The following is a 25,598-nucleotide window of genomic DNA, read 5'->3' on the forward strand; positions in this document are numbered from 1 at the left end:
GGTGTAGGTTTTGAAAATGAAGATATACTTTACTAATCCCTGAGGGATAATTAAAAATTTTCACTCTGTTGTCATATACACACAGGCCCGAAACACACACATATGCACAAACAGGACCTATACATGTATGAAATGGAGAGATGTCAGAGTGAGGGGGCTGCCCATGGACAGACACCTCGAGTAGTTGGGGGTTCTGTGCCTTGCTCAACGGTGCCTTGGCAAGTGGCACATAAGAATTGAGGGGTGTGGGCTCCTCCACCACCACCAGAAAATTTTGAGCATCAAAAACTTTTACATTCTATGAACCAATGTTCGCCTTTTCTGCGTCACTCTGTGGTGTAAATGCCTTTATTTTCCAAAAGTAAAAGTCCCCGCTACTTTTATGTTTTGTACATGTTCATCTATCTATCTATCTATCTATCTAGCCAGCCCATGGATATGTGTTTTACCTTGAAAGGTCCAACCGGAAGCCTCTGTATTTAAACGGTGTAGGCTCGAGCTCGACTATCATTTCTCGAGGCACCGCTAATGTTTGGGGAGAAAGGGGTTAACAAGTGAACCAAACCTTTGGAAAGAGGCTGTTACCCCCCCTTACACAAACAGACCGGCGGCCTGTGCTCGGATACACCGACAGTAATGCCTCCTGTTCTCGTCTCTGTGAGCCGGCGTTCAGTACCGTTACGGTGAGGGTGAGACACGGCGGACCGGCGGACCTGCAGCCTGGCTCATTTCTCTCTGCCTTCACCCTCTTCACCGCTGCGACTTCCACACTGGACATCCAAGGATGTACAGGAAGATAAGGAGCAGCAAAGGTCAGCGAGCCGGATCGATGCTCTTATCGGTGATAAAGTAGACACGGCCGTCACAGCAACAACAGCGTCCGTCTCGCATGAACCCTGGCTGCAGGATTGGGCTCGGCTCCTTGCTCGTCTCCACAGACTCAGGATGAGGAAACCTAAAGTCACTCGGATGGTTTTTGCCTTGTGTCTGGGATGTTTCATTATGGTCATCCTCTACTTTAACAGCAGTCTGAAGCCAGGTGAGTGAGCAGGGGTTCTTCATCACAATAGCCACAATACATCCAGATGTTCAGTCTTTATCACAAATACTGTTTAAACATTCCCCTTTCTTTATCGAAGATAAAATAAATGTAATGCCTCAGTAGTAGTGAGGAAAAGAAGAGAAAGGCCTAGGTCAGATATTACAGTCGATTCATCATTGCTTCACCACCCCTGTTTCAGTAGGCCAAGTTTAAGTCTTTAATTTTTTCCTCTATTCATAACCAGTCTAATTACAGAAATAAAATAAGAATGTACCACCAGGATCTATTTCAGGATGTAGAAACAGCCTACAGAATATAGACTCTAAACTAGACCCTTTAAACCTGGGCTATAGAGAAAATCAAATATTACAATATTTTTGACCAAATACCTCGATATTGATATTGCAGCGATATTGTAGGGTGGACTATTGGTTTTTTCACAAAATGGGTAAAGGCAAATAATAGAACAGTCTGTAAGTTCAGAAAATTACACGAATTTGCTGTAATGCAGCCTTTAAAACCAGGAAAAGACACCATGTATAATAATACGATATCCAAAATCAAAGAAAATATCTAGTTTCACATCACAATATTGATATTATATCTATGTATTACACAGCCCTGTGATTATATATTTGTCTTTATCAATAGATATGAGATTGCATTCAGTTATGACATATTTTAGATGTATCCTGGAAATACATCATTTGTATTATAGCAAATAATATCTAACTGTCTAATGGCCTGTTGGTCTGATCTCAGTAGTTACAGCAGGCGAGCTGCTTCCATTCTGTATTGGTTCACTCATGCCATGTCCACGTCATAATAATCAAATCCACTGATGTCATGCACTGACACTACTGTAAGGCATGGTAATAATCTGATGCAAGTGTGCCTGAATGGAGAAAATCTGCCTTTCACATGATACTCAAAGGATTTCTGTGTGTTATTGATTCTTAGTACAGTATGTCCTTCCCCCCTACCATCATGTTTGCCCTTCTACACTTTTATCCTGCATCTGGATTTCCCTGAAAACCACAGGTCTTGGTGGGGGAACAGTTTCATTAGCAAACTGATTAGTGGAGTGTTTCCCCTGCTACGTGGAGAGGTTGCAGCTGGCTGGTTAGCAGAGCAGGACCTCGATCTGTTTCACCTCTTCCAGGTCCCTCTCTGCCACATACAATGGCCTCATTCAGACATGCCAAGCTATATCACAGGCCAAAAAAGCTTATATAGCCCATGCTGTGAGGAGGGTTTGGGTTTTTAAGAGAGTCAGTCAGTTCTGGATGTGAGACATGGAGCAGAGAGTGTTTAGAGTTATGTGAAATCTATGAACGACCAGTCTCTTGTGGGGACAGATTACATCCTGACATACTCCTGAATAGTATTTGCTTGAAATGTGCCGTTACACCACTAAAGTAAGTTTGTTGGGACTGTTGAAAGCATTCAAGGTCAAATAAAAAACCTTGAATCCCTTGGATGATTGTGCACTGTTCATCAGGCTGTCATGTTCGATGCATTCCAGGAGTTTTCTTGTGTTGATGTTTCATATACAGTGGCTGGTTCAGTGTGCCTCCCTGAGTTGTCCTCCCATTTTAGAAGTTCTTTCAGCACATCACTTTCTTTTTGATTTTACTGGAGAAACAATAAAAGTTTTAGAGCACAATTTATTATTCTGTTAAACTCTATTCAGTTCAGTCAGTTTATTTGTCACATGAAATCATAGAAGGTACAGCTCCAGTCAGATGTGATCCTGTCAGCTCCTTCAACTTGTGCATTTCAATTTAGTCCCTTTTTTGCCTCTTCTTACAATGTAGGCTGCTGCCTTATAATTGTCCATGTTTCCAGACAGGCTGCAGTGCATGTGTTTATGGCGTCCTGGATGGTTCTGGTAATTCATGGTTTCGGGTTGAAAAATGATTTAACTGCAGTTTTGGGTACAGTTGTTTTGCAAATTAAATCCACCACAGTCTCAGTGAATTCATTGATGTCATACCAGACATTGATGGTGGTGTCCAGGAACCAGACTGAAGGGCAACCTCTGATAGACTGGTCCATTTCCTGACCCCTCATGTCTCTTGGAGCAAGCATCATATGTTGGTTACATTTTTGGACCTCACCAAAATAGCTGTATGGTTTCACTAACCAAACGTGGGCAGCAATTCCGCTCTGTGGCTCCCTCTGAATGGTGTTTAGCAGTGATCCAAAGTGTCCATTGCTCCTGTGACAGAGTAGCAGGAACATAACAGCATTTCAGTATTCCTACTGTCACACCAATCCTTATTCACCATAAAGCACTCACTAGTAGCTAATAAGACAAAGGCATTTTTCACAGCTGATTTTACAGGTAATAGAAGGTAAAACACTAATGTTATTCATGACATAATCAATGGCTGCATTGCAGGTGTGTCAGTTTGAGGACCCTGATATTGTGCATTCGGTATCATGGTTTAATAGGACACCACTTGATTGGAAACTTCAACAGATCCATCGTTAACATTATTAGTCTAACCTGTGCTTTCCCTGCCATGAGAATTCAAAGTGTTTGACAGGGTTCCCAAGGTCATAGAAAACCTGGAAACATCATGGAATTTCGGTCTCATTCTCTAGCCCAAAAAAAGTCATGGAATTAGCAAAAACCATTGAACGTTTTGGAAGTCCGTAGAAGTTTGTTGTTTGTGATTAAATCAATTGTTACAGTAATCTTCTGGGGATAAAATTATATGTAATGTAAGATGACGGCAAACAGTTTTCTGTAAGTTAGCCATTGATATAACGTAGCTCTAATATGCGTCAGCCTAGGGCTGCATGATGTATTCTTTCAGCATCAACACTGTGATGCCCAGTAGTTGCGTTGAAGGACGTGCAATGTCAAATTAGGCAAATTAACCCTAACAAACTTACTTGATGTTTGAGACAAATGAAAAAGTAGCATGGTTCTCATTTTCCATGACTTATACCGGCCAAGCTTTCCACTTTTAGTTTTTTATGGGAAAGAAGACTCTCCTGAAAGTGAGACTGTAGAAAAGTACCGTAACCATGCTGATAGCAGCATGCTTACCAGCAGTTTAAGTCCTTTGTCTGTGTCCGCACAGGATCCATTGACACTACTGACCCCAACTTATCTCTGCTAGCATCTCAGCTAACGTTAGCAAGGATTGGTTTGGTTTAGGAGTGACACTGGTCAGTGTTAGTGGAAGAATATCAGGGTAAGCCAGTCAAAGGCAGAGTAGGAAGGGTCATGCCTTTGCCATTCTAGGTAAAAAAAAAAAAAAAAAAGAACATGCCTCCACTAGCATCTCTGCTAACGTTAGCGAGCCACATTGGCACTGTTCTTATAATACATTCAAACACTGCACGGCCACAGAGCTAATGGTCAACAACTGAGAGAAAGGAAGAAGGCGCAGAAGAGATGTGGTGACACAGGACACGTGGCATAGTGTTGTTGGGTAAGGATCGGGAGAAGTGGAAGGGCAATGAGATCCAGCGTGTACCCTGGACCCTTCTCAGTGTTTTGGCAGCAGTCTAACACACAATCATTGTAGTTAGTGGACTGCCTTTACGCACATATAGCACAAATAAAACAGGAGCCATTACACAGCCTGTGTAGACAGCTGTATTCATTAAAATATCTGTCGGCCTATCTGTATCCATCAGGGGTCTGTGAGACTGACGACTGAAAAACATGGCTGAAGCACCTCCTGTGTAGACATGCTATTATATTCTCCAGGTGGCCAAACACATTGTGCCAAATGAATGATAATGTTGTGCCGTAACTGCTGGATGTTTAAATAGATTTTCCATATCACCTTAAAAGGTAATATGTCAGTGTTATGTTTCAGTTTGTGTCGGCTGCCCCTGAGTGGCCAAAAAATCAGCTAGTTAGCAGATATGATAACTTACTGCAAACTGTGCCAAATGTTTTGTGGAACACTTTATATTCCGGCAGGAGGATTTTAGAAAATTAGATGCTGCAGCAGCTAAAATGATAGCTTCCTTCACTTTGTACTCTCAAGCTCTCAGTTTCTACAAAGGTCAGCACTGTTGAGATGATTAGCAGTTAGTCGATGGAACAAATTCTCATTGTGAGCTTTACTTAAGTTAGATTCTATGCCAGTGTGCCAGGGATGTGTGAGCCATCATTAAAACTAGTGTTTTGCTTGATTTTCACCAAGGCATACAACAAGATAAGTTGATGCACTGTGAGCAGCACTGTTCACATACTTTACTGCCTACATTATATGTGCCTGGAGAATTAAAAAGTATATCCAACTAGGGACACATTAGGGCCAAATCATCCTTGGCTAACACCCAAATTTCTCCCTTGAGAACCTCTGATTTTGCACAAAGCCACCATAATAAAACATGGCGACAGATGAGGGTAAGATCGACAGAAGTGGAAGACGCAACAACCTCTGTTAGTTTCTCTTTAAAACCTGAAGCCACTGTTTGTTTAGTCTTCTGCTGACTTCACTTCACATTCTGATACGGACGCCTCGTATAGTGTGCTTAATTGCATTTTGGTGATATCTGGTTAATATCTGAGGATGTGCACAAGCAGTGCTGGGAAGAGGCACAGGATTCGTGGAGTAGCCATCATGGGCTCACACATGCATTGATAAAAGCAGGTATGTCAGCGCTATATCAGTGGCCGGTGAAACATCTGAAGGTGATTATTTAGCATCTAAGAGGTTGCCTCCGGTATTTTTGTTCTTGAGTAGCTTGAATGTATACGGAGTGCATCTCATGTTTCAGACATTAAAGCTGCCTGTCAGCTTTAAATCAGTTTAAATTGGTTTCAGATATGCAGCCAGTCCGTCCTATTTGCATTTAGAACACCTTCCCTCCCTTGCTCCATATGGGGTAGAGGTCATATTGTTTGTTCAAAGACTATATAAAGCTGCAAGAGAGCAAGCACATAACAAAGGAATGCACCACCAAGTCAGAGTTAGACAGTATCAAATGTCCCGTTTTTGAATGTACCCGTTTCTTGCCACAGGATTCGCAGCGCTAATCTAAATTTAGGATAATTACATAGATGCAGAGTTGGCTCACTGTACTTGCCGTGTATGCTGCACAGTCACAGAGACAGAGGGTGGAAATAATAGTTTTACAGAGCATGACATGTCTCCCCACTGGAAAAACTGACCATTTCAACCCATCATGACATCTTTTTTTTTTTTTTTTTTACCCTGAAGTGCAAAATCTGCCTGTTGGTCTGGCATGATTTCACTTGTTTCCAGTACAGATCAACATGTTTCATTCATTATCTTGACTCATCCTCTTGATATTACAGTAATAGAGTGATCCACCACATTACAAGCAACCTGGGTTAGAAGATCTCAAATGTTCTCAGCTCTGCCAGATTTTGTCTTTCTTAAAGAATTACAAGGACTTTTGACTCTGTTCCCGAAGAAATGACTCATTAAAGGGACAGTTCACCCCTGAATCAAAAATACATATTTTCCCTCTTACCTGTAGTGCTATTTATCAATCTAGATTGTTTTGTCCTGAGTTTGAACTAGATGGCACTGTGGTGCTCAAAGCGCCAAAAAATACATTTGAACAAGTCAACAGAAATGTCTCATTCCAGAACTCAGTTACCATCCACAGACCTTGTTGTAAGCACTTTCATCAAAGAACTGTTATCTTGCTAGCAAACTACACACACCAATTACTATGAAGCGTGCATCTACTGCAAGCTCACCTGGCATATTTTCTTGGCACTTTCAGCACCACAAGCTGAGTGCCATCTAGTTCTATTATATTGGAGAGAGAAGACAGACATCTCTACAGCTGATATCGCCAACACTTGGCAACTCATACCAAAACAATCTAGACTGATAGACAGCGCTCCTGGTAAAAGGAAAAATATGAATTTTCGATTTTTGGGATGAACTGTCTCTTTTAAAATGAGCATTTCTTTCAGTGTGTGGTGTCTATTTTATAAGGGCAGCTGTGGTTTCTCTATAAAGTTTACACAGACAAAAAGACAGAGGAGGCTGCGTGGGGCAGCATGGTCTGGTATGTGGTATGTTTTATAGCACTGTGAGGATCTTCTCCTATACACCCCCTTGGGAATAAAACCCCAAAACACTGATTTACATGTCACCTCTAACATTTATAGATAAAGATGTGAGTTGATGGTTATTAGGTAACTTATTCTTGCTATTTAATTACAAGCAGAACTTGAGACTATCGCTTGGTCCTCGGGGCTACTGTCATTATCCCTGTACTGGAGAGGTACCCCCACCTCATACCTTCCTTGTCTGGACTTGACTTGAGGCCCTAAAAGAGTCTTAAAAATGAACACTCCAGCCTCATTGGAACAACAGCAGGGCTTCTCTGGACTGAATTCAGAAATGGCATCAGTCTCCGTCCCTGTAGTCTCACAAAGACTTGTGTATGTGACATTGTCCAATTAAAACAAAACAAAGTATCCACAAAGGAACAGTGTAACCTAATCCTCACATGCTGCAGTTGCCAGCTAAAATCAGTTCAGTCTTTTAACTGCTGTCAGATCCTCAGCCATCCGGGGCCATCTTCCGACAGGTCAGGGTGGCCCTGCTGTTCCAACCTGTTCTCCTCCAGCCAGCTGCATATTCATGACACAGTGCTGCAAGAGCTGATGATTCAGCAAATACCCTGGAGCATTTTTTTTTCTTCCATAAAGACCATCTGCTTTCAGAGCCGAAATCCTCAAGTGATTGATTTGCAGGTTTGTCCTTTTGCTGTTGATATTGCTCAATAAGACCTCCACTCAACAGAATTCTGTTGTTTTACCAAAGTCATTGTGCTGCTGTGTGGTTCACCCTACAAACGGCAGTCAATCGGTTTATCCCTGTGTTCCAGAGTGACATATATCTTGACAAATACTGGACGGATTGTCATGAAATTTGATACAGACAGTGATGGTCCCCAGAGGATGAATCCAAATGATTTTTTTTGATCCTCTGATTCTTAGCACCATCATCAGGTCAAGTATTCAATTATCCAGTCAAATATCAGCTCAATTCACTGGAACACAATTTAGAAATTCAGAAAAGCCATTCCCTTCAGCTTAAGCAGAACCTTTTGTTTACACAGTTTACCACAACAGCAGCTGTGGCTTTTCTAAAAACTCCTTGTTGTGATTCCAAGTCGGTGATATCAGCAACAGTATTTCCCACTTGATGAGAAGAACTACAGAAGTCTGATCTGACAACTGGCAAAATGGCTCCAAAGACACCGTTGCTTGGCAGTTACATCGCAAGAAAAACTCAGTATTAACAATAATACAGTCAAGTAATAGAATTTTGAATGAGCTATTCACTCTGATTCACTGTGGTTTCTCATGTTAGCGAAACGCTACCAATACGTAACATAACAAATATCTTATTAAAGCAGTCTATATGGTGTGACTACAAGGTTAGCAGTGGGTTGATGCTAGAATGGATGGGTCAGAGGTTTTGGACAGGATGTGTTTTTATCCCACTGTGATTTGCTAGACCACAAAATGTTGTTCATACAATCATAGTGAACATCATTCAGAGAGCAGGATCACCAAATCCCTGAAAAATGACAAAGTCCACAGCTGCACATCCAGGGTTATGTGGACAATGGAGGAAAGCCAACAGAGGACCCTCAGAGATGGGCACAAACCTCACCGAACTCCCATCCTCCCTCTGGTTTTCTGGCAGAGGAGCAGAGCACAGCTTGGGCCAGTGGGGCTTGCTTGAGCCTGCTTAGGGGCTGTGGGATAGAGACAGGCAGCTGAGAGTCAAGCCAGGGCCCCCAGAGTATGCTGGAGGGTTTTCCCAGGCTGGGGAGGCAGTCACAAGCCCTTTTTACCCAGAGATCATGCTATAGGGCTGCTACAAAGTCCTTTCTTCATGCCGCCTTTGTGTTTTTACACAGAACCAAATGATGGTGGCAGCATGCTGCTCCTAGGCATTATTTTGGACAGCACACTTACATAGCGGAATCAATAGAAACTTGATAGGGGTGACATATAACACAACAGTGTTAGCTTCTAGTGTGACATATAACATATGTGTCAGCAGCGCTTGATAAACAATAATAATGGCTTTACATGGCAATGATAGTCATTTACCGTCTGTGTTACGTGGCTGAGGGTTAGGAGCTCCCAGATCTCATTGTTTTCCCACTCTGTGGACATTTTTGGCCGCTGTTCTTGTTCTTCTTTAAGTTAGACGCTAACTGCTGCAAGCTACCTTTTAATTTTCCCGCAGTGGGTTGCGCACATAACACATTGTCACAATGTCGCACCGATGCCACCCATTATCCCATCCTGACGACTGTCCCATTTATACAGACAATGTTTCAGCACTGTCACTACATCCATTCCCAGCACAGAGGTGAGACAACTCTGTCCCTTCTTTCCTTGATTGTACCTTTTATACAGAGCTGCAAAATGGAATAACAGCATGATATTACCACCTTGATTAGGCAGTATAAAAGGGGCTTAAGTGGGTGTTAGGAGACCCAGAGAGATGTGAGAGGTGAGATGTCTGTGGGGGTCCGTGCTCAAGGCAGAGTTCCTGTTGCCAGCTGTCCCCCAGTATCCACACACCCCTGGACATGGAGCCTCCAACATGCTCTGGGTCTCTTCTTATTGACTGCTTCTCCAGCCTCAGTAAAGCCTCCAGATTTTTATAAACAAAACACAAATGAATACTTTCTAAAACATGATGATTTGTGATAAATGAAACTCCCTGCGATGATAGCAAAAAAAAGTTTTGTCGCTGTGGTCAAAATCAACATTTTTGCATTGCTTTGTAAAAGTATGAACAACTGATGATGTAACAACCTATCACAGCAGAGCATCCCTCCCTGTCCCTCCAGACCATCCTTTCTAGCATCAGCCTTTGCAGTGCAGGTAATGACCTTGGAATAAAGCTGAAAGACTCTCAGGTCATAATAACAGGAAGTTTTGCTGTTCTTTCCATTCAGCTGACAGTATGTGAATGCAGCATAAACTCAGGTGGTCAACGTGGTGAATATCAGCGTGTTTACATTTTACTGCAGCATGCTGACACTAGCATTTAGCACTCAAAGCAGCACTGTGCCTTAGTACTTCCTCACAGAGCTGCTAGAATTGCTGTTGACTCTCTCTTAGTCCCATTTTTACTGAGATTATGCAAAATGCTGGTTTTTGGTGAACGAAAATGGAAAGTTCCAAAAATTCATGACACATTTAAAGGACTTGACAGAGTGCAGAGCTGACTGTGGCAAGCAATCAAGTCTCCAGTTAATGATTTAAACATTGGAGAGGATCCAAAAGAGCAGACAGCTTGCGACATCTGCTTATCTAACAGCTGCATATGTCAGCTTGTCTTCAGTTTTAATCATCACTCTGTTAATGCGCAGAAAGTTTTTTTTTAAATGCAGGTGTGCTGAAACATGCCACTATATACCAAAATTAGTTAACTAAAATTTCCTTTGTCTCTGAACAGGATCAGAAAGACTTACATCTGCATGCACTCTCCAAAGACTCAATACACAGACACTACACCACCCACATGCCTCTGCCTTTGCACTAACACCCTTTACACACACATTTGTGGCCTAAAAGGATCAGGCTTTCCCTTGTACAGTGTGTCTCTCAGTAAAGCTGCTCTTTGGCAGGAGAGGCCAAGGAGGGGGGAGGGGGCCCCAGTTTTCCCAGTGGGACTTAAACACAGAGCTCCGTTTATGGCTTGGACGGGAGGAACACACATCGGCCTTTCTATATTTTGCATTTCCGAAGCCCTCGGTTTTGTGCGAGTCTGGAGGAATGCTGCGGAGTTTTGGGTCTAGACAGGGTTAAACCAACAGGACTACTCCTTCCTTTGAGTAGGTCTTAGGTGGGGTTGGTGAATCTCCTCGATGAAGGAATTTGGGCGAACAGTTGAGACAGTGTTTGGTTAGAATAGCACATGGTTTGACTTCATAGCTTTATAAGTTGTGTCTTTATAGCATTTTCTCACTTTTTTAGACACTATTTCATGTCTTCTTCGAGTGACCAAAATAAAATTTTCTCTGTTTTCCCCACAATACCCAGTTTTCCATTCTCTGCTTCCCCTGATATCCAGCTTTAGGAAATTCAGTTCAGCTTTATCAAATTAAGCAGTTAATTCTCTGATATTTTCATCTGGCTCTTTGTGGAATACCTCATAACAAAATGTGGATTGTAAATTTCCTCTCTTGCTGAGTAATGCCATTAGCAGGGGAGTGATGACACACAATGCACTCTTTCAGTCCAGTCAATGTGCCATCTCAGCTTGTTGCTGAAACACTCTCAGTCTGCCAGGTATTTGTCAGTTCCAAAATAATTTCAGACGTTACCTCTGCTGAAGGGTGTTTCATTTAGGAAGGATGGCTTAGGGAGTGGTCATGTTGGAAACATGTCCCTGAATCACTGGCAGTTTCCATAAGGACATGTTAATGTGATGAGAAAACAGGTCAGATAAATCAGTGTACTGTAGCAGAATGCTCCCATCACGTTGGTAGCTCAAGGCAGAGGACAAAACCTTTCTTTGGCAGCAGCATCTCTGTCTCTGCTCATTCCACTAATAAGGCATCATTTGGCATCATGTTCACACTGTGCATTATTAAGCCCTCGACCCACCAGCATTTCATCCAGTGAAACTGCCATTGGTATGAATTGAATCACAGTGACCTCTGAATTTGCTTGTGGGGGTGATACAAACTATGCAAGCTTTAAAGTACATTGAGTTTGGTAAAGTTTAACCTGCAAATTTCAGTAGGTTCAGTCGCCAGCCATCCTACCAGCACTGACCTTTGAGGTAACAGAGAACCAGAGAGTCTAAATGAGGAAGGTAGCTAATTAGCTTTGTATCAGCATTTACTGTTATTTAATCTCTGTATGTAAAAATTGCTCCTCAGTGGTTTGTGGACATTTGTATGACAGGAGTTAATGGTACAACTGCATCTTTTTATTTAACTGTGTAAACTTAGACTATTATTCCGTTAGTGACTGAGCTAAGCCGACCTGGTTGCCAACTGACCGCTTGGGGAGCTTTATTTTCCATTTCCAGTAACTTTTTATTGAATAAAATAGTATACGAGAAGCCCTGGGGGGAGGAGGAGAAGAAGAAAAAGAAAAAAAGGGGGAGAAAAAAAGAGAGAAGCCCAGGTGCTTCTGTGATTAACTAGCATTAGCCCGGCTTGATATCACGTTAGCTTGCCAGCTACTTCAGCACCCAATAGCCTTAGCCATGTTTCCACTTAACACAGTATAGTACTCTTAGAACAAGAACGTAACCAGTGCAGACATGTACGTAAACCCTAGATCTGTTTTGCGTTTCCACTGCAGACAGTACTCTCAAATGTAGGCTGAGTTGTTACCAAATAGTTGTGTCACTGTTCTGTCCAACTCTGGCTACAATTCCTCTTCATGGGCAATGCAGAGGAACGTCTGCACCTCGCTTATGGTCCAAGGAACAGGGTAGCACTGCGATATTTTTAGAACAAAAAAGAACAGTCTGGAGTGTTTAGAGTCTCTGTTGCGTTCGATTTAAAAATAGCCGGTTTGTGCGTTGAATACTCTAAGAGCAAGACTGACAATTCTCTCTTGACCAGTCAATGGACTGCAGTGTTTCTAGCTAACCATTTTAGTATCAGATCAGTGTGCTAGGTACCTTAACTGAGGGAAGACAAAAGTAGCTACAAAATGGAAGGGTTCTATTACCATCCATAACTTTTGAGAATGGAAACGCAAAAATAAATGTTGTAATGTGTAACAGCTTCTTGGTGGAAACAAGGCTTAGTTAGTATAGTCACTACGTCACCAGATTTCTAGAACCAAAGATGTGTGGATTCATTTTCCTGTTGGAGTTTGAGTTGCCCACAGTATATAACTCAGTCAGACATTTCATAAGATCTACTTTATTCCTCCATAGTTTGGCCATGACTACACGTTCATTACTGCACATGTCTCATCAGAGGTCTCGACTGTGAGTGTGTCGGTGGGTTTACAGCTCATAAGCTGCTTGGCACACATGACTAGCCGATCACACCACAGTGTGGAAAGCGGCAGACACACACAGACATGGTCACGCAGCTGACTCTTCCTGTAGTTTCAATATTGTGTGTCAATGCATCATTCTCTGGATGTGATTGGGCTCTTGAATGAATGCCGCTAATTAGCATTGAGTCCCACGTACTTGTAAATTCAGTTGCATACAGATGACAAATGTTATTGCATTCTAAGCATCTGTGGAGCTTAAGGACAGCATACAATGCTGAAGGGATGTGGTTGATGTAAAAAGGCTGTTTGGAAGCATTAATAAAAACATACTGAAGTCAGTGAGACTTTAACACACGTTTGAATGACGACACTGCAGAATGACAGTCATAAGATCTGTGAAATGAGCAGTTGAAACAGATTTCTTGCTCCTTGACTCAGCGGCTTACAGCTTCAGGGCTCTGTTTGCAAATATTCCTCCATTTTACTATTTATGCATTGACAAAGCATGTCTCAGCAACTTCTGTGTCTTTCCTTTCTTTGCATTTTGCCTAAAGCTTAAGATTTTAATGCACCAAACCAAATACTGAGGATAATAACTGGATATCATGCCAGCCATTTTGCTTGTCTGTGTAGAAGCCACATGTTAATCTTTGATTGGCATGGGCTGCACTGCCTCTGTTCAGTAATACAGACCAAAGAAAGAATTTCCTAAGAATTGTAGGCAACTGAGTTATATTGAATTTATTATAGGTGGCAGCAATAAACCTGAAGCACAGAGTCACTCAATTTCCTGAGTAGCTGTCTTGTTTTCACTGGGTTATCTCTCACCACTTCATCAATTTGAGAAGTATTGTTTTAACTGAGATATGAAAACCCAAATCAGGCAACCTTCAGTTCATTTCATTATAATATAAATTCTCTTGCTTTATTTTTGTTGAATTGTTTAAATCTCTGGACCGATATGTAGGGCTGGGTATTGATACTTGATATTTTATAGGGTATGGGCCAAAATAACCCAGTACCAAGTAGTATCAAAACGTCTCCAGTCAGACATTTCCTGCAATCAATCCTTTGTGTCAAGGTTCTGATCCTGAACTGTACGAAGTTTGTGCTGGATCAGAAAACTTTCTGTTGCTGCTGTCTCTAGAAACGATCTCCTGCCTGTAAACTGTTACTTAAGTGTCTTCCAGGTTCACATAAGCTAACACAGCAGCGGCTAATTTCCAAACAAAGCTGTTAAACAGTCCCAATAAACTCTGGACTCTGCTGATGTTAGCCTTGCGATGTTAACGGTAAGCCCAGTCACTGTGTGCGCGCAGCTGGCCGCAGCTACAGCAGCTACAGCAGCTACAACCTAAACAGCTGAGTGGGGTGTTTTGCCAAAGTTGGCAGTTAAGCGAACCAAAATGCTATCAAAACGTTTGAAAGTATGTCTTAACTACACACCACTCCATTCAAACTAGTGGTATTGAATAAGGTAAATTGGTATAACTTTAAAGGTACTGGTATTGGTAGTGGTATCGTATTTTTTTTAAATGACACCAAGCCCTACCAACAGTAAAACTTCATGACTGGAGACAGGCTGTAGTATGTGTAAAGTGATTAATAACTGCAGGTTTTTGCATCTTGGTCACATAATTAATATGGTATTACCATCAGTCTCTGTACAATAAGCAAACAACTGAAAGAAGTTGGTGAGATAAGTCAAGCAGCCTTCATCTTTTGACTAATAATGTAAGCTAACCTGTCTTACATCTTAGCAAATAGCATGTGATAGGGGAAGAATTTGATGGAAATAACTTATTCACATTTAAATACAGTATATAGAGCAACAGTGCAGCTAAATGCGTATTAGCTTAGCATAACAACTGGAAACTGAAAACTTCAGATTATATGTGAATCAAACTAGTGTTTAATTGGTGATAACTCATAAGCGTTATCGGTGCTCTTAGGCATTTTGTTATTTGGACAGGGCCTGGCGAGCTGTTTCCCCCTGTTTCCAGTCTTTGAGCTAAGCTAAGCTAACATCTCTTGGCTGTTCCTCCATATTTAATGTACAGATGTAAATTGATCTTCTCATGTAACCCTTGGTAAAAAAGCAATTAGCATATGTCCTAAAATTGTGAATGACCTATTCCTTTTATATAAAACTAAATACAGAAGCCATTTTTTTTTACTCTGTTCTGTTGTTTGAAAGCAAACAAAATTTGAACATGACCGCCACAAACCTTCATCACATGGAAAGCAGTTTAAAAACTTAAGGTACCGTAGAAACCAACCTTTCAGATGTCTCATGTCATATTTTGTTTCAAGCTATATTTATGGTGAATCTTACTCCAGTAGGTTAAAGTTTCCACTGCATTAGATCACAAAGCTGCAGTGCCACATTATGCCACACTATGTTTGCCCAAATGAACTTAAGGTTTAGCCAGTGAAACTGTGCACTGTGACTCTGACCCTGTGACGCTGTGTAACCTAACGCTGGTGTGAAAGCTCATCCAGTAAAGCTTCTCAACGTACCCAAGCTTTATCTCGGTCCTCTGACTTACCTCTCTGCTTCTCATTAACACACACAGTCTGACGAGAGTAATGTTTTAAATATAGAAAATTAACTGGACTCTAAATTGAAAGGGTCTGAACAGCCAAAACCTTTATAATCTACCATTACAAGAGCACTGGAGCAGATACAACCATGGCAATAACAAACCAATAAAATTGCCAGTATTGCTCCCATGCAAAATGGGAATGGGAATGGGAATTCTCTGTGTTCCTGCAGTTTGCTCTGTAGGGTTTCTACTGTTTAACATCTACTGTTTCCTAGTGTTTAATTGATACTATGTATTATTTATTATTGTAACTATTTATTATTTGTATTTATGACATTACTTTTTATTATGTCTATTTTTATTTTTTCCAAAGAACTCTGTTTACAATTTTGTGTAAAATCAATGGAGCCAGTCCGTTCCTACTTGAACGTTTATTTATTTTCTCATATTCCAACTTCTATTCTTTTACTTATTTTTCTTTTTTGTGGACCACATTGTTTAGCTGAATGTAGAAGTGTTGTTATTTCATAAAGTATTATAATAGGCTGTTTCATTATGTTAAGTCTGATTGTTGCCTAACTTAGGATTTCATGGCAGATGTGTTGTGTTTCCTCAGCCTCAGAGCCTGTTGGTGAAAGAAGCAGTGGGCAGAAGTCAAGAAGGAGTCCTCTACAGACGCTTTATGATGGTGACCAGGTCAGTCCTCTCTAACCACATACAGTCTGCAGTATCGCTCCTTTTAAGGCCTAGCCTGAACTCTTTCTGCACATTGAATATTTATTTGTAAGTAAGGCTTACTCATGCATTTTTTGGCAAAATATTTATATATTTTAGGAAGCAAACTTAATTTCAAGCTCTGACTGATATATTCAGATAAGTGCTCTTGGCAAAGGTGATGGTGCATGGAAAATTTATGATCCTGATTCTTTGTGTGTTCCTGATGCCTGGGAGCATGGAGAGGCAATAACTGGCTGATAACAAGTTTACACCACTTTTCATGAGTGTTACATTATTTGGCCTATCCGCTGTATTGAATGCATGGAAAAGTGTCATTGTTTCACATCTTACCTGGTCTATACTTTTTCTGCTATTATGAGTTTGAATATAAAAATTGAATAAATTTAAGTTCAAAACATTTCCACACTGTGATCAACTCACAGGAATTGTGGCTTCAAGACCGCATGGAAGGTTGTAGCTTTAAATCTTATAAGATCCAAACCAAAAGTTACAAAAGAACTTAAAAACTAATTCGATTTATAAAACTTTGTGCACGCTCTTCTGCATGCAGTTTCCTTTGAAATGTACAAAATGTGCGCACCTGGACACACCTTGAATTCTACCCAGTGCACTTGCACAGATAATCATAAATGGTCAATCCAAAACCCGTATGATATACTACAGATTGTTCCATTAGGATTATAGCAGGGGTGTTACAGATTTTATCATGCCCAACTGATGATCACATGCAGTTGGGAAAGTGAATCATGCAGGGTATTCTAGGTGAATATTGTAAGGTAGTATTTTCAGAAGGATCGCCAGTTCAAGTCAAGTGTATACTGGCAACTGGGGAAGTGCCAATTCGCCTCTTGGGCACTGCTGAGGTGTGTTTATCAAGGAACTGAACCCCAAAACTGTTCCAAGGGTGCCGTACTATGGCTGACCCTGCACTACCCCCTCAGATCATTCATTCATTCATTTCGGTAACCACTTATCCTCTTGAGGGTAGGCTGGAGCCTATCCCAGTTGACACTGGGCGAGAGGCAGGGTACACCCTGGACAGATTGCCAGACTATCACAGGGCTGACACATAGAGACAGACAACCATTCACACTATTTTTATGTCACTGGTCACTTGAAACAAATTTAGGACGATAGGAGACAGGTTGAAATAAACTGAAATTTCCCTTTTAACAGTAAAAAAAAGCCCATTGTGAATCAACTTATCTTCATTGTGAATTAAAAAATGGTTGGGAGGCCACCGTGCACCCTGTCATGGGCCAGATTTGGCCCGTTGGCCGCTCATTGAGTATCACTGCTGTAGGCTCTTAGTCTTGTTTGTTAATTGAGTTACTCTAAAAGTCCAGCTTTGTCGCTGTTGGAATTTTACGTTTTTGCAAACCATGTTACATTTGTATGTTTCATATGTATCATATCAATGTTTTTAAAGTGATGTAGTGTATGAGCTGACTTTTTCATCTGGAGGTGGAGAGGATGGTGGTTGGCATGACACCAAGCAGCTTTTTAGGCACCAGACATGGGTGTTTTGTAGCGACCTGTGGTGGTGTTTCCAGCAGCTTTTAGGCACAAAAAGTGGTTGCTTTTTACCAAGACATTGCTGCTTTTCCAGTCAGGATAAAGCCAAAACATGATCTCTTCCTAACCATAACCAAATGATTTTTGTGCCTAAACCTAACCATTCTTTAACCACAGCATTGTTGAAACAAGTTTCATCAAATCCACAACATAATAATGTACAAATGTAACACATCTGTGCTTTGCAGAAATGTACAATGCCAACATTTTTCTGGTGATTTGGTTGCCAGATCATTGCGTGTGGGAAATGCTCAGCCTCTATGTTTGAACTTAAGCAGGAGTAAGCACAGATATGTAAAAAGAATAAATGCATTACTTTCAGCTATCAGCATCTGAAATGTAATCAAATTAAATCCATCTGTTTTGCGCCTGCCCTGATAAACCCACCTCAGCCGAACTGCAAGCAGACTCTCTTCGGGTCAGGGTAACTCTGTGGCTGATAAACAAATCACCCAGATCTTTGTGATATCTTGACTGTTGTGATATTTTTCATGTCAGGTTCAGTTGCTTTAATGTTGCTTTATCCAGCAAAAACAAAAAGTCAGCCATCTTTGTTGAATTACAGCAATGACATTTATTGAGGAGAGTTTATGGGTTTGTACGGGTGCTGTCAGCCAATTAAGACCTGAGTAATTTAAGAGCTGCATTTGATGAGAGCGAGAGAAAAATTATGATTATGGTGGGATTCTTGGCATGTATAGATTACAAACAGAGTAAGGCAGTATCATAAGACAGTAACATAAGCAGTTGCTTGTTTACTGTGGGCACATAAGGAATGGACATCACAGTAGCATACAGTGTAAGTTTGTGTAGGCTATGAAAAGATGAAAGCGTTATTTGGCTGTCTGACAAGCAGTTCTGATGGAGCATACTGGCGCCTTCACTCTTGTTTTGCTTTAATAAAGACAGTCAGTGTCATTATCCTCTGCTGTTCAACACAACAAACAACAGTAATCAAATGTCCATAAAAAAACGATGCTGACATAACAGTTTAAAGTTATTGCTGTAAGCTTTAGTATCATTACAGTGGTAATGTAGTTATAAGTTTTGTCTGTCCCATAGTAATGTCCAGTATCTGTAAGGAGTTGATGGAGTTGTTTATCCAGAAAGAAAGGGGATATCAGGGTGGGGAATACTGTGTCGACAGATGACTCAACAGTGTAAAGTGTCAGGCCATCAGGGTGAGAGAAAAACAGATTTGAATGGAGAGACAGAGGTGAAATTTTATTGGTCTAACAGCTCTTCCTGTAGCCTATAGCAGAAGGCGACCATTAAAGATGTGTGACAGGAGGGGATTGTAATGAGAGGAGTATAGATGGTTACTTACACTGCAACGTTGTACTGGACGAGAATTGATACAAGCCTATCGGATCTATCAGAAATCTGATCAGCCAACCTTTATACAAACTGTTTTAACTACACAGAATAAACCTTATTTATATCGCACCCTTCAAAACACAGTTACAAAGTGCTTTGCAATAAAACTAAACACATTTTAAACACAAGGAGAATGAAACAAATTGAAATTTCAGAAAATGTCACCAACGTGAAAGATAAAATAAAAGAAGGCAAGGACTTAAATCAAGATAATAAACGAGAATTAAAGTCAATAAGATGGCAGTAAAATAGACAGCTCAAATAAAAACAGGACATGCTTTCCTATAGATGTACATTTTTAGGAGAGACTTAAACGAAGACAGTGACTCAGACACCCTGATCTGTCTGGTAGCCCCCGCGGTATCCTAGGGCAGGTCCCTGATTTCAAAAGCTCTGTCCCTTTTATCCTTCAGTCTGGACTCTGGAACAAACAAAAGACCTCTGCCCAAGGATCTCAAACTACGAGAAGGTTCATAAGGGATTAAAAGGTCTGAAATGTAATCTGAAGCCAGGCCATGAAGAGCCCTAAAAGTAATCATTAAGATTTTAAAATCAGTCCTAATCCATATAGTGCTTCTAATGGCATTTGCTAGAATCCACCATGTCTGAACAAAAACAGCCAATCAGAGCCGCGTAGTCTCTAGCACAGCTGTCAGTCATGCCAATCACTGCTCATGAACTGCAGTCAAACTGTCAAACTAGGCAGCACTGATCAGATATGAATTAAGATTCTTTCATTGTATTGCCTATTTCTCACCCTAGATATTCTCAGTTAACATGTCAAAAACAGTTGAGTTGAAACCAAGCTCCGCCCACCGGCCGGAGCAATCGTCACTAAAATATGGTTCTGGAAACATTTCAGGTGAGAAATAGGCAATGCAGTGACAGAATCTTGATTCATTTTTGATCAGAGCTGCCTAGTTTGACAGTTTAACCGCAGTTCAGAAGCACCGATTAACATGACTGACAGCTGTGTTAAGAAACTCCTTGGCTCTGATTGTTTTTTAGATCAGACGCGGTGGAGTCTTGTACATCTGTGGTTCCCAACTGGTCCAGCAACAGAGTCCAGATGTCTCTTTAGTCTTTAGTTCAAGGTCCACACAGTAAAATACATCCAGCGTCACACTTGCATTTGGACATGTCGTTGGGCTAGTTTGCTGTGTCTGTTAAGCAGCTATCCGTTATTCACTCACTCTACAGCAGGAAATGGCACATCAAAATAAAAGCTCTGTGCTGGAAATTCACTAGTTGTAAATGCCTTTAGACATTATGAGAAGGCAGAGGAACATGACTACCTGTGTCATGTACTTTTGTCAGGGTATAATAATGACAGTTTTAGCAAATGTGACAGGAAGTTATTTTTGCAAAAGTCACATAATTCACTCAGCCAGTTAATGTTTTCATGAAGAACCAAACCTGAAATCTTTGTTAGATCAGAGTAACTGATCTAGAGTAACTCATGACTTAGTGCTGATGATGGACAGCTGTCCACCATGGAATTACACATTGGTGTCAGCAGATGTGCTTTAACAGCTCTGAAAGCTCAAGGGGAAAATCTGTGAACAGTATCTGATGTATTTAGAGCTCATAATTACAGAGCGTATACAGCCTTCATTTCCACTGCCGTCATAAGCCTCTCCACCCTGACTTTATCATCCCATATCTCTCAGTTAATCTGCATGTCTTACTTTGATAACAACAATAGAGTCACTGCATCAAAGGCTTAAAACCTCATACCACTGTGTTAAGAGCTAAATCACATACACAGATGGCTCAATATGCTTCACTTGTCCACGCAAAAGGACTGTTGTGGTCAAGTTTATTACAATTTTGCTTTTTTAAATCTCTAATAAACACCCTTGGGTGGGGCTGTAAATAGTCTCTGTATCTCTCTGAGAATCCATAGAGCGCAGTGCTGTAAGGCTGTGTAACAGCTGTTCCCAGTTAAATCTCCCTGTGAGGAGAAGGAAGGTGAACATGCCAGAAAACAAACCGGCTCCAGCAGACATCATTTACTTTTAATTGCTTGTGATATTTTCTTCTTCCTTTCCACTTAAACGCTTCCCCAATACGAGGAAGCTGCTAAACTGTCAGGATGAAAATAGGAAGAGAACTGGATTAATGGATTAATGCAAGGTCTATTTGTGTATTTATAAGTAAACCCATAACTATGCTTTTGTGTTCCTTTGCTCAGTGATGGAAATGGAGGATAATGGCCTGCAGGCGAGCATCCTGTGCAGATGACAAAATAAATCCAGCTCCTATGGCTCATTAAAGATGTTTATATTATTGATTTAAAGGTCCAGTTTGTAGGCATTCATTGGCAGAAATGGTATATAATATTCATAGCTATGTTTATATTAGCTGTTTATATCTACATACAGAGTGGGTGCTCTCCCATGGAGTCTGCCATGTTGTTCCTACAGTGGCTCAGAATGGATAAATCAAACATAGGTGCTAGATAAAGCCATTTGCATTTTCGCATTTTCTTGTCAGCCACTGTTATCTTTTAATCAGATATCAAAGGTTTTAATCAATTATAAAAAGTTTATATAGCTTATTTTATATAGTATATAGCTTCTTAAAGATCCCCAGCTAATTTTGAATACAACCAAATATTTTGAAATAAATCATATTTTGTTACACCTTCAGTCCATAGGTGATATTTACATCCGAACCATCTGAGTCACAGTGAGATGACCATACACATTTAGAAATTTTCAGAGAAAATAAATGATTTTTAAAACTCTCAGTATTATCCCATTTAGATTCTAATATCACATCTCAGTTATGTTTTTGATATTGAATTTAAAGCTGCATTTGTTTATTTATTTATTTATTTATTTATTTATTTGCTTTGGGCAGTGGATCAAGCTGTAAATACAACACTAACCATGTTATCAAATTATAACCTTATAGGTTATACTGGCAAACAACTGCCTATCTACACTTACACACAGGGCAGAAGGAAGCAACTTTAGCATTCATTTGAAGCCATGTTTCTGGCAGCTGATGAAATGAAGTCTAATATTTGCCCTCTATTAGCTTTTTCTGCTTCTTAAGCTGCTAAATAATACTAAATACTTTACTGTATTCACCAACTAGTTGCTAACTTTGTTTGTGTGCTGTTTGGTGCTGGGCAGTGTACAGTAGGGTCAATACTGCTGCTGGCTGCAGCTTAAAACAGTGTTGATGAAAGCAGTGGGAATGAACATAAACCGAACAGTTTCAGGCCCTATAACTAAAGAAAAAAAAAAAGAGCTGAAAGATGCTAAAATGTGTTTTAGAGGTGATGGGAATGGCAGTCTGGTAAAAATGACCTGTGGTTTTGTAAAAGAGATGGCTTTCACGTCACACACAGAATTTGGTAATGTAAGAAATACTGATCAGTGCAGCTTTTAACGTTTGTGTAACAAGAGATTAGATTAAAAGTACATAAAAAGCAAAGAAGTCCTTCCTCCTCCTTCACAAACTACAAATGAAAATTGGATCACATGTGAATCTAATCCAGTAAATGTGCCACCTTTGCGCTGCAAAACACCCTTATAATTTGAGTGCTCTTTAATCAAATTTCAAACAGCAGGATAAAACAGCTTCCCTTGTTTCTTTTTTTATACACTGCCTTCAGAGGATCTTACATGTATTATGTTGTCTTTGCTTCGGTAAAAAGTTGGACATATGGATTTGGTTACAGCGTGAATACGGCTTGAATGTAAGAGCTGCTTTTCGTTACATTTGACACGTGTATGCATTCAACTTTCTCTCTGAATAGCACGTTTGTCCTGTGGTGCATCCTGGTGGCTATTTTAACACCTTCACAATCTGCATATTGCTCACATGACGGAATTAAAGTCGGAGGTGGAAATACAGTGTCAAACATATGGTACACAAGAGACAGTCAGTGTTGGCTCTGCACTGGTCAGTGCTGGCTCTGCAGTCTTTGGCCAGTCTGGTGTATCCTTGATGTTCCAATGTCTGCCAGTAAATACAGAGCCACACATAGTGTCAGGCACTGAGTCAAACTGAGAGACTCTGGGCTCTGACCGCTGCAGTGGTGAGCCAGGCTGAGTAAATGAAAGAAGTAAATAAGGCGTTTGAGCCATGAGGAGGCCAAGCTGAACTGGTTGACCCGCGATTTTATTAAGGCAGTATGTGGACGTCGGGGATGCACCAAGATTAAGACCTACAGAGGGGAAGCGTCTGTAAATAAACATTGTCAGAGAACGTAGTAGGTCTTGGTCATATGCAGCTGCTCCACGTGGCCAAAGTTTATGTTATACATTCTGGTTTGTTTTTCCTTCAAGGGCTCACTTAAAAGTGACATATGAATGACATAAGCTTTTCTCCTGTCACAAATGCTGAAAGGGACAGTTCACCCTAAAATCCAAAATCTAGATTGTTTTGGTGTGAGTTGCTGAGTATTGGAGGTATCGTCCATAATGGAGAGACCGCTAATGATCCTTCCGCAGGTTCACTGTGGAAATCTTGTAACGACTTTATTTCTTTTAGATAGTCAAGTCTAATTGTCTTCCTATATTGGAGAGAAGGCAGACATCTCTATGGCCGATATCTTCCAACACTCACTAGTTAACATGGGTAGTACAGTTTTGTTATAATCTTATAAATAATGTCTACAACTACAAAAAGAAGTCCTGTAGAATGTAAATGTCGCTTTAAAGTAGACTAGTGATAGCTTCAGGTTTTCTCACACATAAATAATTCTTGCTGTTTAATTCTTCTTTTCTTTTTCCCTGCAGGTTGAATCAGCAGTACAGGCGATCCATCAGGGCCGACGGGAGGTGTTAGAAGAAGCCTGCCGCTCCTACACCCGCAAACGCAGAGTCCTCATCCCAGAGGACCTCAAGCACGTCATCGTCGATGACCAGCATGGCTTGCTATACTGCTATGTGCCCAAAGTGGCCTGCACCAACTGGAAGCGGGTGCTCATGGTTCTGACAGGTGTTGCAGGATCCCTCAGAGATCCGCTGGCAATCCCCGCTAATGAGGCCCACGTCCCTGGAAACCTCCGCACTCTGTCGGAGTACTCAACCTCGCAGATTAACCAGCGCCTACGCTCCTACCTGAAGTTTGTCTTCGTACGTGAGCCCTTTGAGCGGTTGGTGTCTGCATACCGCAACAAATTCACTCGGAGCTACAATACCGCTTTTCATAAACGATACGGCACAAAGATTGTGCGACGGCACAGGCCAGACCCACAGCCGGAAGCTCTGGAGAGAGGAAACGACGTCTCCTTCGAGGAGTTTGTGTATTACCTTGTGGACCCAGCAACTCAAAGAGAAGAGCCCTTCAACGAGCATTGGGAGCGGGTGCACTCGCTGTGCCACCCCTGCCTCATCCACTACGATGTGGTGGGTAAATATGAGACGCTGGAGCAGGACTCCCGCTACGTGCTACAGCTGGCTGGGGTGGAGGACCAGGTCAGCTTCCCCGCCTCATCCAAGAGCACCAGGACTACAGGAGATATGGCGGCCCAGTTCTTCCACAACATCAGCCCCTTCTACCAGAAGAAGCTGTACAACCTCTATCGCATGGACTTCTTGCTCTTCAACTACTCAATACCAGCTTACCTCAAATTTAGATGAGGCTGGGAAATCACTCATCCACAGACTCAACTTGTGGAGCCTGGACTCTTGTTTCTCTCTGTGTAGGCCTTAAAATGGACCCTGCAATTACTGTTGAAAATGTATCCCGAGAGCACCAAAGTAAATTCATTTTTACAGACTGAAGGACTTCTGTGCACACAGAGGATACAAATAGGAGAGGACATTTAATCACAAGATGATCGTTGCTGCCTGAAGAAGGCAAACTATGTTTTACTGTAAACAGTGATCCAGTGGATGTTGGTCACTGCCTTTAAAAGTGTGAATTACCATTCAGTTTTTGGTTTAATTTAATTTCAGTTGTCATCTGCTGTTTCAAAACTGTAATTTGCACGACAAATATAATCTCCAGTAGCTTCACGAAAGTATTCAAATCTTATCCAGACAGTGAATGTCTCCAAACGTATGTGCCTCTGATTGTGGGCCTTATTTGACCCGAGCAGGTAATAATTTTTGTAACTGTGACTATGTTTATTTTTTTGTGCTGTAGGAAGAGATTTTTGTGCAACAAAATTGTCTTTATTTATTGTGTTATTGCTGACTCTACAATGTCAGATAAACCAAAATAGATATATAGTTTCTCTCACAATTTTCAAATAAATGCATTTCAGCAAAAATTTGTTTACTGGTTTGAATATTGGATTGAATATTACTGTGCAGATGCAGCAAACCTGACACTTGAAACCCCTCAGAATACAGCAGTCATGACTTACATGTCAGTCTTTTAT

The 25,598-nt window shown here is 41.0% G+C and overlaps 1 protein-coding gene across 1 annotated transcript; it reads left to right on the forward strand.

The window, feature by feature from the left end:
* Positions 1–514: 514 nt before the first annotated feature.
* si:ch211-236h17.3 (carbohydrate sulfotransferase 11) lies at positions 515–25,462 on the forward strand. The gene is made up of 3 exons (XM_049584033.1): positions 515–1,039; positions 16,176–16,255; positions 24,007–25,462. Exons 1-3 carry the CDS (start codon positions 946–948, stop codon positions 24,850–24,852), a joined length of 1,020 nt encoding a protein of 339 aa, XP_049439990.1. The 5' UTR covers positions 515–945; the 3' UTR covers positions 24,853–25,462.
* The last annotated feature ends 136 nt before the right edge of the window (positions 25,463–25,598 follow it).

This window comes from Epinephelus fuscoguttatus, linkage group LG1 (assembly GCF_011397635.1).
Source record: "Epinephelus fuscoguttatus linkage group LG1, E.fuscoguttatus.final_Chr_v1".
NCBI classification, from domain to species: domain Eukaryota; kingdom Metazoa; phylum Chordata; class Actinopteri; order Perciformes; family Serranidae; genus Epinephelus; species Epinephelus fuscoguttatus.

Excerpts from the sequence above, each read along its gene's own strand:
- si:ch211-236h17.3 (XM_049584033.1), top strand. The coding sequence starts at position 946 with ATGAGGAAACCTAAAGTCACTCGGATGGTTTTTGCCTTGTGTCTGGGA. Across the intron at positions 1,040-16,175 it reads TAACAGCAGTCTGAAGCCAG|CCTCAGAGCCTGTTGGTGAA; the intron begins GTGAGTGAGCAG and ends GTGTTTCCTCAG. Across the intron at positions 16,256-24,006 it reads CGCTTTATGATGGTGACCAG|GTTGAATCAGCAGTACAGGC; the intron begins GTCAGTCCTCTC and ends TTTTCCCTGCAG.